General features: G+C 35.1%; 2 protein-coding genes across 2 annotated transcripts; both read left to right on the top strand.

Moving 5' to 3' along the window:
* The first annotated feature begins 4,524 nt into the window (after nt 1-4,524).
* On the top strand, nt 4,525-5,661 carry LOC148199602 (uncharacterized). Its single transcript, XM_088112721.1, has one exon. It carries the CDS (start codon nt 4,540-4,542, stop codon nt 5,659-5,661), a length of 1,122 nt encoding a protein of 373 aa, XP_087968847.1. The 5' UTR covers nt 4,525-4,539.
* A 5,344-nt stretch (nt 5,662-11,005) lies between these two features.
* LOC124837902 (germin-like protein subfamily 2 member 4) lies at nt 11,006-12,085 on the top strand. Its single transcript, XM_047313376.2, has 4 exons — nt 11,006-11,027; nt 11,088-11,205; nt 11,380-11,440; nt 11,660-12,085. The coding sequence occupies exons 1-4, from the start codon at nt 11,006-11,008 to the stop codon at nt 12,083-12,085; spliced, it is 627 nt and encodes a 208-aa protein (XP_047169332.2).
* The last annotated feature ends 226 nt before the right edge of the window (nt 12,086-12,311 follow it).

The following is a 12,311-nucleotide window of genomic DNA, read 5'->3' as shown; positions in this document are numbered from 1 at the left end:
ATTTAACACAAATACACATTGCTTGGATGCTTTGGATATGATTTTTTTTCATTTTTGACGGATTATTTTTATGCAGGAACACTATTTTGAACAGCACGCCGAGTTCTCTTTTCTCCCTCACCAAAAAGACTCCTCCACTGCAGCAGTGACACCACTCTCCAATATACACCGTTAGTTTTGAGATTTTGATTTTCAATCACTACAAAAAGGAAAATGACACTTGAACAACTATTTTTGACAACATTTAGACACGCGCACACGTGTCAAAATCTGAGTGGTCCATTTTCATTTAATTTTTCCAACTGGACCACTCAGATTTTGACACGTGTGCGCGTGTCTAAATGTTGTCAAAAATGGTTGTTCAAGTATCATTTTCCCTACAAAAAAGAATGCTATTGAGTGTAAGTTTTTATTTCAATTTACAAGGTTTTTTATCCTCTACAAATTAATTTATGAAGGTTTTTTAATAGATAGGTTTGCCACAACCTTTTTGCAAGGTTTACGACGATTTCTTGTATTTGATTTAGGAAAATGACACTTGAACAACCATTTTTGACAACATTTAGACACGCGCACACGTGTCAAAATCTGAGTGGTCCAGTTGGAAAAATTAAATGAAAATGGACCACTCAGATTTTGACACGTGTGCGCGTGTCTAAATGTTGTCAAAAATGGTTGTTCAAGTATCATTTTCCTTTGATTTATATTGTAGAGGCCTTTTGTGGAGGGCTTTAAACTCTTCTATTGTTAAATATTATTTTGTAGAGGTTTAAAATTTCCTTTACTTCCAACTATTTTATTTTAGAGATTTAAAATCTTTATTTTTTCCCTTTTTTTTTTGGGGCTCTTCAATTTGGCGATTATGTTGTAAAGGTTTTAACCTCTCTCATTTGTATTATTTATTTTGTGGGTTTAATACTTCCCTTTGCTTGGTTATTTTTAATCTACTAAATACAATAATTTGTTAGTTATCAGAAACTCCTGTACATGACAATGTATATCATTTGAGGTGCTTATATTTTTATGCCAACAATATCTACTTGTAAACTTTGCTCAAATTTTTTAATTGTGATAAAAGACACAACAAACTTTTATCATAGTGTTCAAATTTATATCATTAAAACATTTCATTCTCAAAATCACCATATTAAAATAAAAATAATTTAAACTGAAACATAATTTCAACTTAATCTAAATAAGTTTCATCCTAAAAAATTCAGACTCATTTACATCACCGTGGGTTGCTAAAATGAAAAAAGAAAAATATTAAAGTAAAATAATCAATACATTAAGTGTGATTTTGTACTGCGAGCTCGACAAGCAATGAAAGACGAGAAATGACTTTGGAATTCTCAAAAACGCCTAGTTTAATGACGTGATCAATTGAGTGCACTAGTTTGATGAACCCTAACGGACGAATGATGACAAAGATAATGAAGATGAACTAACTAAAATGCCTAGTTTGATGAATTCACCAGAACGTCAGGTCGAGTGATTCTCCCTGCACCTCACGGTCTTCCTTCTGCACCTCCAAAACATATTTTAATTTCAATGATACCTTTCACAGAGAAACCGCATTTCGAACTGCGGCAACTTCCTCTGCACCTCCAAAACATATTTTAATTCCAATGATACCCTTCACAGAGAAACCGCAGTTCGATCTGCGGAAAGCACAAACCCACCACCGTAGTTCAAAATGCGTAAAGCACGGAGATCCCACCGCATTTCGATCTGCGGCTGAGACAAACCGCACTTCGAAGTGCGTTAGATTTTTAAGGTTTAGTTTTTTAATTTTTTTATTAGGTTAGTATATATTTATTTTATTAGGTTTTATTTTTATTAGGTTAGTATAATAAATTTAATTTTTTATGTTAGTTGTTAAATAAAATGTTTTGTTTTAATATATTTTGAATTATTTTATTTGTTTGTTAAATTTTGTTGAATTTATTATTTTTCAACATATTATTATTTTCTTAATATATTATTTATTATGTATTTAATTTTATTTAAGTTTTTTAATTTTTTATGAAATTGAAATAATTATTAAATTGTTTATTGAATTAAATAATAATTATTATATGTAATTTAAAATATTATTTTGGATTTAAAGTGCAACAATTAATTAAAACGCACTTCGAAGTGGGGTTAGGAAACAATTAATTAAAATAGGAAACGCACTTCGAAGTGCGGTTAGGAAACAATTAAATAGATAGGAAACACACTTCCAAGTAGGAAAGAAACAATGAATTAAAATAGGAAACGCACTTCGAAGTGCGGTTAGAAAAAAATTAATTAAAACGCACTTCGAAGTGCGGTATTAATTTTTGACTTTTTGTTAACGAAGGGTAAAGAAGTAAAATTGGGGGTGCAGGAAAGCAATGAGGTGTAAGAAGAATCACTCCGTCAGGATCACACATTGATCGAGCTTTGATGAATTCGAAAAACAAAAACGAAAATGTTTGATGAAATCGCGCTTAGGTTTGAGAAATTTGAAGAAAACCAAAATATTTGTTGAAGATCCCAGCGAAAATATATAATAATATCTTTATTTTTTTTGTGATTCCTTCCTATCTCAAATGAATAATTTAAAATGTGAAGAATAAAAAATAATATATATATATATATATATATATATATATATATTTATATAAATTAAATAAATAAAGATATAAAAGTTTCAAAAAAAATTATCTTACTAAAAATAGTGTTTACAGTTATTAATGATAAAATTGTAATAAAAATTCAAAACAAATATTTAAAACAAAATTAAATGAAATGTCACAAATTTTACTTAAGTTATATAAATTCAGAAATATTTTTTTATCTCTAAATATATACGGTATAATCATATAAATATTTTGAGTATGAAGTAATACAGAAGCACGTGAAGAAATCGTCAAAATTCACTCTCAACTAGAAGTTAATTAGTTATAAGTTAGTGGTTTAATAGGTTCGGAGGTCCCTATATTTGCAGGTTCGTTTCAGTTGGGTCCTCCAATTTTTAAAGTGATCAATTGGGTCCCTAATTTGGTAAATGTGATTCAATAATAGGATCTCCGTTAAATGTAGTTAACGTACGCTAACTTTGTTATGAAGTGGAAGCTGAGCATCCAGGTGGCATCCTTCGTGGATTTTTATGATTTTTAGAAATTATTAACTAATGTTAAATATATTAATAAATAAAAATATAATTAGAAATTATTAAACATATCAAGTAATGTTTCGTATTTTGGGTAGCTTCTGTTTGAGAAATTGGGGAAATCTGCGAAGTTAGGGTTCGTTGGAGGTGTGCTGGCATTTGGGGAGCACCGCTTTTGCGTGAGAAATTACTCAGCCATAACCTTTCGTTTTATGAAATTGTAGTGATCTATCGGTGGTTTCGAGTAAAAGCTTGTAATTTTTGGTGGTGAATCACGTGGAGGAGTTTCGCGAAGGTCGTTGGAGGTGTAGCACGTGTCCAGGTTAGTAAATGTTTAGTTCTTTGTATAATTTTGACAATGATGCATGGTCAGTCGTGGTCCCCCATGTTCGAAGTGGTGTGGTAGTGTGTTATTTATGTTGTTATAGAAATTGGTGTTGAAAGTGGTCCCCCATGTTTGAAGTGTCGTAGTAGACTGTAATTGTTGTTGTGCTTTATATTGGTGTTGCAACGTTGCAATGTGGTTCCCCATGTTTGTTCCTTGCGCTTTTTGTTTTGTTTAAGTTATGTTGTAGTTGGTCCTTGTGTTTCCTATTCCTGCTTCTAATTTTATATATTTTTGTTGTTGTTGTCGTCTTATTATTTTATAGGATATATACTGTTATAGTGTATTACATGGAGGATCATTTTGAAGTTGTTTTCCACCATGGAGGTCACTTCATAAACGATGGGCCTCTTAAGTATGAGGGGGAAAGTACAACTCTTTCTTTTGACCCAGACGTGTGGAGTTACTTCACTTTAGTCAATGTAGTAAAAGGACTTGGATATGATGGATTTAAGGAGTTGTGGTATTGTGTAGGGGGGGTTCTGTGTTAGATGATAGGTTAGAGGCTTTGTCTGATGATAGGGGAGCCATGCACATGATGAACTTAGCTAGGCTAAATGGAGAAGTTCATTTATTTGTTGTTCACACAGTGTGTGAACCTGAGATCATACACATGTTAGAAAATGTTCGACATAATATAGGTGAAGAAGAAGTTCAACCTATGATGCATGGTAGTGATCATGGTGAGTGTGAACAAGTTCATGATGAGTGTCAGGAGGTAGGTGATGGTGAGTGTGAAGTTCCTGTTTCAGAAGAAAGAGGTGTGGGAGATGATGTTGTAGAAGGTGAAATTGAAGCTGAATGTGATGTGGGTGAGACCGAAAGAGATGATGTTGTGGAAGTTCAAATTGAAGTTGAATCTGATGTGGGTGAGTGTGAAAGAGATGATGTTGTAGGAGGTGAAATTGAAGTTGAATGTGATGTGGGTGGGTCTGAAAGAGATGATGTTGATGTTCGTAGTTGGAGTTGCAGTGGTGAGGATGCCAATGTTGATTGCAATGTGGATGTTACTAGTATGGATGACCTAGTTGACTGTGATATCCAAGAAGAGGTAGGGCAGGGAGTTGAGAATTGGTTTGGTGAAATTGAAGTTGATGTGGAAGATGATGGACCGTCACAGAAATCACAGACTCGCATTTCCGATAGTGATGTTGAGGATGGTATTAATACTGAGAATGATAGAGGTCTGTCTGATGATAATTGGGAATCAGAAGAATTGGTTAGTGGAGGAGAAAGTGACGAAGAAGATGGTGAGGAAGAAAGTTATGGAAAGTTTGTAACATTTACTATGCCTAAAACAATGGTGGATTACAAGTGGGATTTGGGCACTTATTTTGCTAACAAGCAAGATATTCTGGATGCCATAAAAACATATGCAGTAGAAAATGGGAGAAATCTAACATATGTTAAAAATGATAAGAAGAGAATTAGAGTGAAGTGTATGGGTGCTAAAGGAAAGTGCCCCTGGATGGCATATTGTGGTTATATGAATGCAATCCAAACGTGGCAATTAAGGACTGTTGTTGACAACCACACTTGTAGTAGAGAGCACAAAGTGAAATTACTTAATTCCAAATGGCTGAGTAAAAGGTTGGAGAATACCGTGAGAGAAAATCCCAAAGTGAAGGTAGGGGAAATTCGTGACAAGATAAGTAGAAAGTGGAATGTTGGTGTATCTAGATCCATGGCTTTTAGAGCAAAGTTCATTGCTTCCGAACATGTTGATGGGTGTTTCAAAGAACAATATAAAAGGATCTATGATTACGCGAATGAGCTGTTAGTTCGTAATCCTGGATCCACAGTGAAGGTGGAAGTGGAAGAGAATATCGATGGCCATATTTTCAAGAGGTTGTACGTTTGTCTTAAGGCCTGCAAGGACAGTTTTGTGTTCTGCAGGCCAATTATAGGACTGGATGGTGCTTTTTTAAAAGGTAAATATGGTGGTGAATTGCTAACTGCTATTGCAAGAGATGCAAATGACCAGATGCTACCTCTAGCATATGCCATTGTGGAGGTAGAGAATAAAGAAACATGGAGGAATATGTGGGAAATTACCCCATTGTGTATCCAGTTAATGGTCAGAATATGTGGGAAATTACCCCATATAATGATGTGCTCCCTCCAAAAAAGAGAATAATGCCAGGGAGGCCTAAGAAGAAAAGAAGGTTGCAGGAATGGGAGTTAGTCAGGGACGAAACAAGAATGAGGAAGGGTGGTATGCATAAAAGATGTGGCATTTGTAAGGAGCTGGGTCACAACAGAACTTCTTGCCAGAAATCAACCCAAGATGGTGAACTCAACCCTGACCAAACACAACAAAGCAACCCAACAAATGAAGAAAACATACCATCATCAAATCAGCCTTAAGCAATTCTGATGTTTACTGGCACAATTGCAGCAGTTATTCCTAGTTTTGTAATGATGTAAAAAATTCTGATGTAAAAAATTCTGATCTTGAACCTTTTCTGATTAATACCAGTTTGCTGTAATGACAACTTTGCTTTTATGGAATGTTATCTTTGCTTTTATGGAATGTTATCTTTGCTTTTATGGAACGCTCGTCAACCTGTGGACGACAGCGAGCGGACGTTCGCTCAGAGACGGTCGACCAGTGTGTCCAGAATAGGTGGACGCACGCGCGAACGCTCGCACAGCGAGAGGTGGACGCTCGTCCAGTGCGCACGCATCAAGAGGACCCTCGCCCTGTGGTAGCACGAGAGAACGCTCGCCTAGTGGACAATTGTCCAGAAAAAACGCTCAGTGGACGCGCGTCCAGCGAAGACGCGCAGTGGACGCTCGTCCAGCGAGGACCCGCAGTGGACGCTCGTCCAGCGAGCTAAGAGGGCGCTCGTAATTTAGCTATCAAATGAAACTGCTTATTCAATAGTATCTCAGCAATGTAACAATCAAATTGTGGTCTGATCAGGATAACAATGCTGTAATTTAGCATTTCAACAATGAAACTGCTTATTCTATAAATTGAAACTGCTTATTCTATAAATATGATTTAGCATTATAACAATGTTGTAATTTTGTACACAGTATATGGACTGAATTTATAACAACTCTTCCATTTCATTCATTTCATTAATTTCATTAATTTCATTACAACAGACCAAACCTACAACAAAGTTACAAGAAATCATCCTTTCCTCATCAACATTGAACTAAAACTATCTGTATTACACATAAAACAGACACCAACAACATCACCACCTTCATCAACTTTTGAACAATGAAAACTGATTTTTGTAAATTCAGTATCATTTTCCTAGTACTATCCATGTCTTCACTCTTCACTAGTGTTTCTTTCTTTCCTTCACTGTTGAACAAACTTCCCCTTTCGTCACCACCAATATCATTGCACCATTCGAAGAAGTTGCAACCACTTTCTTCACCACCATTCTGTAAAGACAGCATTCAACTTCATTAGGGAGTACCACCTTCTTCTCACAAACAGTACCAGAACTTAATTAGGTTGAGTTGAATCTAACATACCTTATACTTGGAGCATCCCCAAAATTGCTTGCCCCGATTCTTCGTAGTTTTGGCAGTTCTCACCACACAACTTTGACCACAGTAGCAGATCGGTGAAGGCGTACCATTTTCCTTCCGCCTGGCACTACAACTCGATGAATACCAAGAGTGCTCCTTGGACATTGTCTTCGAACAACCACAAGCACTACACCCAACTGCGTCGCAAAACTACAACTTCGACCTCCTATCACACACTTTTAATTTAGGGATTTCACCTTCAAATAAAACCACGAGCTACCTGACCCCAAAATACAACCACGAGCTACCCTAATTTTTCTAATTTCCCCAATTTCGCAGATTTCCCCAACTTTGAAGACACCAGCTACCTGACCGCAAAATTGGAAATAGTTTGAAGACACCAGGTATGGCTGAGTAATTTCTCACGCAAAAGCGGTGCTCCCCAAATGCCAGCACACCTCCAACGAACCCTAACTTCGCAGATTTCCCCAATTTCTCAGATAGAAGCTACCCAAAATACGAAACATTACTTGATATGTTTAATAATTTCTAATTATATTTTTATTTATTAATATATTTAACATTAGTTAATAATTTCTAAAAATCATAAAAATCCACGAAGGATGCCACTTGGATGCTCAGCTTCCACTTCATAACAAAGTTAACGTACGTTAACTACATTTAACGGAGATCCTATTATTGAATCACATTTACCAAATTAAGGACCCAATTGATCACTTTAAAAATTGGAGGACCTAACTGAAACGAACCCGCAAATATAGGGACCTCCGAACCTATTAAACCTAAGTTAGTCAAAGCAGTATAAAATTCCTGTTATAAAATTTCAAACATAGAATATTGTAGAAACACTCTTGCTCAAAGATTCACATATACTTTAAAAAATGATGAACAAGACAGATCACAACTTCCTCATAACTAGGGCACTCTATATATATCTCAATTGAAGAAAAATAATTTTTACTCACATACCACTTCTATTTTTTTAAAGTATTTTTAGTGTATAAATGATATAGAAAATTATATTAACTAATAAAAGTGAACTACACAGGTAATAAAAAAGGTAAGAAAATCTAATATTAGATTTTTTGCAATTGTCAGTGACATTCAGTTTCATATGATTTTTATTATGTTTATACTATTTTATGTGAACATTATTTTATTTGAATAGTTTTATGTGAGTAAATAAAAAGACTTGGAGAAGACTCGAGTAATCATCACGTCAAACAATAATGTGGGTCCCTTTATACCAATTCTTCGGAACAAATCAAGAAGACTTTGAAAATTGGGTCATTGTTGCATTACAGAAAACGAAATACAACCACATATATTACAAATTTCATATACAATTTAATAAATGAAAGCTAATTATCAATCAAATTTCAAATTTCAAATTTCTATTAAAAATGAGTTTTCCTTTCAACATGACCCTTTTGATATCAATTTTATAAATAACACGCAGAAAATTAATCAGTCACTTAAAATTGTCATCAATTTTATAAATCATATATGCAGAAAATTAGTCATTTAATTCAATTCAAAATATAAATTAATTTGGTTTTATTCCAACTACAATTAAACCTTAATAAATTCCAATTTACCTTAACTCAAGATAATTAACTTTAATTGTCTTAAAAGTTAAACATGAGAATATAATTTTATTGAATTTCTACTCCTTTAAAAAATATATGGGATTCAATATAGAGATGTTATTCCACTATTTATTAACTCCTCAAACAAATTGAAAGTACAATTATAAAGACACCTTCTCTTAATTGTGTTTTATAATTTAGATCATATCACTATGAAACTAAATTAGTAGCGAGTGATCTAATTAATTTGGATTTCATATGTAAGTTCGAAACTCAAGCTTATAATATAATTTAGATTTGGTTAGTAACAATAAATTTGATAGCCTCCAACGGTATGGTGGAAGACTTGGAAAAGTCTTAGTCAACCTATCACATTATAATTTCTGGTTAATACTAACTTCTAATAATAAATAGATAGCCGAATATGCATTCTTATCTATAGCCGTTAATAAATTAATACAATTTCAAATGTTTTTTAGCTTTACCCACTTTTTTCAGGATACTATTCTTGAAATTGTTAACTATTTTAACTTGTTTATAATTATTAATAAAGATAATTTTGTAACTGTTTTTTTATATTTTTTATAATTTCACTTTTGAAATTGTAATAACTATTTTTACTTTTTATAATAAACTAATTTATTTTTTTTGGACAGTTTTCATTTAATTATGAAAATTAAACTCTTATTTTATATAGTATTGTATAAGAATTTTTGTTTAAAAAGATTATAACATTTAATAACGAGATACACCTTATAATTGTTCTTGTATGTATACATTTATTTTATGAATACTCCCTTATAATTTCACTCTTGTAGTGATTATTTTTACTTATTATATTAAATAATAAATACTTATTTTCTTTACACATCATTTCACAATAATAATATGAAATAAAAATCTTCATTTATTTTTGGATTATAAAGGTATATTTATTTAGAAGAATTAAAATAAGATAAATAAATAAAACCAACATCTTTTAAAATTTTAATAAATAGTTTTTATTGATGAATACGGAAAGTATAAATACTTAATTGAAAATCATATTAATATTTATGTTATTTTATTATTATAAAAATTATTAACATGTAGATTTATTATCTCCTATTAAGAGTTATGTTTTTCTTAATTTTGTATATTAATTCATAAATTACTTTTAAGTTATGTAAATATATAATAATCCAATAATACCTGATTTTTTTTGTCGCAAAATTTCTTTTTTTAATAAGCGCCACAGTATTTGTTACCTTCCTATCTCAAATAGTTTCTCTTAGCAAATAAAATGTCAAAAATAAAAGATAAAAGAATTAATGTATATTACATAGTTAAAACACATAGAAATAAAGAAATAAAATTGTGTTTTCAGGTTATAGATATAATATGAAACTTGTTTGAATGAGAATGAATGATATGAGAATTGCATGTTACTTGTGTAAGGTTGAATAGAGTGTGGATTGTATGACAAAAATCTATTTCAGAAATATGATCCAAAGATGTTATGATGTGAATTGTATAAATGAGAAGGAAAGAGTAAGTCCCTAGTAAAAAAATTCTTTTTTAACTCGCGCTATATATAGGCTTCAGTTTAGGTGAAACTGAAGCGTAACATTTTTGTAGTTTAAGCGAACTTATACGCCTCGGTTTAAGGGGATCTGAAACATATAAGGCATATTACCTCGGTTAATACTAGAATTGATGCCTAAAAGTCGACCTGCCCTCTGACAATCTTTGAAATTTGAAGTCTGCGTAGAGTCTATGGCTTCGGTTCATTCAGAACCGATGCGAAACCATGTTTATGCATCGGTTTAGACGGGAACAGAGGCGTATAACCATTTCATATTTTTTTTCTAAGGATTATATGCCTCGGTGGTGAGTAGAACCGAGGCATATATGTGTGTATTGCTTTAGCTGAACCGAGGTAGTATTACTTACCTCTTAACCTCGCTCTGCCTAAAAAAAACATAACCTACAGCAATGTTTCATTTTCTTCTTCCTCGAGAAACAACCGACCCCTTCCCCTTTTCCTCTTCTTTTCCTTTACGAGGCGGCTCCAAAATGTCCCCCTCCACGCAGAGACTCAAGGTGACCAAACTCGAAGCCGAAAACGAGATCCCTTCGCCTTGCTCTTTGTTCGCCAAAACCCTACCGTTGGGAGCCACCACCACCTCGTCGTGCAACGGCTGCGAGCGCGGCTTCCATCTCGCCTGCGAGTGCATCGCCTCTGGAGGGAAGAGCAAGCGGTGGCCGTTGGGAGTGAAGTGAGGTTGTTGATGAGCGACGACCATGGAGGTTGAACGTGGTTGCGGCATGGAGACGAACATGGAGGTTGGCAACGGTGCTAGGTGGTGATGAACGGAGCGTCGTGATGGTGCGTCAATGGAGGTTTCTGGTGAAGAAGGTGAGTGCGGCGACTTGCGATTGGGGTTTTTCTGATGTTAATGATGGTGGTGCGAATTAGGGTTTGATGACGGCGGGGGAGGAGGAGAAGCGGCGGAGGCAGATGCGGAGGGTGCGGTGGAGGCAGATGCGGAGGGTGCGGCGGCGGAGGAGAAGCGGCGAAGGCAGCAACGATTAAGGTGGCGGAGGAGGAAGTGGCGATGATGAGAATGTTGGGACTGAGGCTCTGTAACGGAGACTAACAACGCGGGGACGGGGGTGTTAGGGAACTCGTGTTGATTCGTTCGCTGGCGTCTCTGTGACGGAGAATGTCTCGGTCTGTCGGAGTTTAGCGACGGTGCATTGCATTCTAGGGTTTCGATTTGGGACTTTGGGATCCTGTTCTTGCGTTTGCTTTTGCGATTTGATGAGAAGGTGAGATTTGGGTCTGGGAGTTTTGTTTCATCTTCGTTTGGGTTTCTTTGAGAGCTTCGTTGCATCTGCGTTGGGTTTGACCGTGAGGAAGTCCACCTTCGAGGAAGTCCATCTGCGTTTTGAATTGCTTCGTTGTGTTTAGGAAAATATGCCAAAGTTATGTTTAGGAAAATAGTGCAGTAACCAATGGTGTGTAATTAATTGTGTTCATGTGTGAAGGTGAATGGATTTGCCTGCAAGGCAGAGATGAATGTGACAGAAGCCGATTTCTTCTTTCCTGGTTTAGCCAAACCTGGAGTTATCAACAACACATTGGGATCTTTGGTTACTACAGCCAATGTGGAAAAAATTCCAGGACTTAACACATTGGGAGTGTCTTTCTCTAGAATAGACTATAAAGTTAGGGGACTTAACCCACCTCACACATGCCCTCATGCCATTGAGATTTTGTTTGTGTTGGATGGTCAATTAGACGTGGGGTTTATCACCACAACCAACAAGCTCATCTCAAGGTCCATTAAGAAAGGTGAAATCTCTGTGTTTCCAAAAGGTTTGGTCCATTATCAGAAGAACTGTGGAGATAAGCCTGCTTCAGTGCTTTATGCTTTCAACAGGAAACTTCCTGGAACATTTTCTGTAGCTTAAAAACCACTATACTGCCTTGGTTCAGGTCCTAATCGAGGCAGTAGAATCTGAGATATTGACTCGATTCAGCAGGAACCGAGGCGAAATCCTACCGCTTTTTGACTCGGTTCACAACCGAGGGAAAAAGGGGTAGACGTTTTGTCTCGCCTGTATATGCCTTGGTTGAGGAACCGCTGCCTATGGACGAAAATAACCGCTGTCATTTCCCTTGACTGCACTAGTGAGT

This window comes from Vigna umbellata, chromosome 4 (assembly GCF_029865625.1).
Source record: "Vigna umbellata cultivar VRB3 chromosome 4, Vumbellata_1.0, whole genome shotgun sequence".
Taxonomy (NCBI): domain Eukaryota; kingdom Viridiplantae; phylum Streptophyta; class Magnoliopsida; order Fabales; family Fabaceae; genus Vigna; species Vigna umbellata.
The sequence above is the reverse complement of the archived record's forward strand: the minus strand, read 5'-3'. Positions and strand labels throughout refer to the sequence as shown.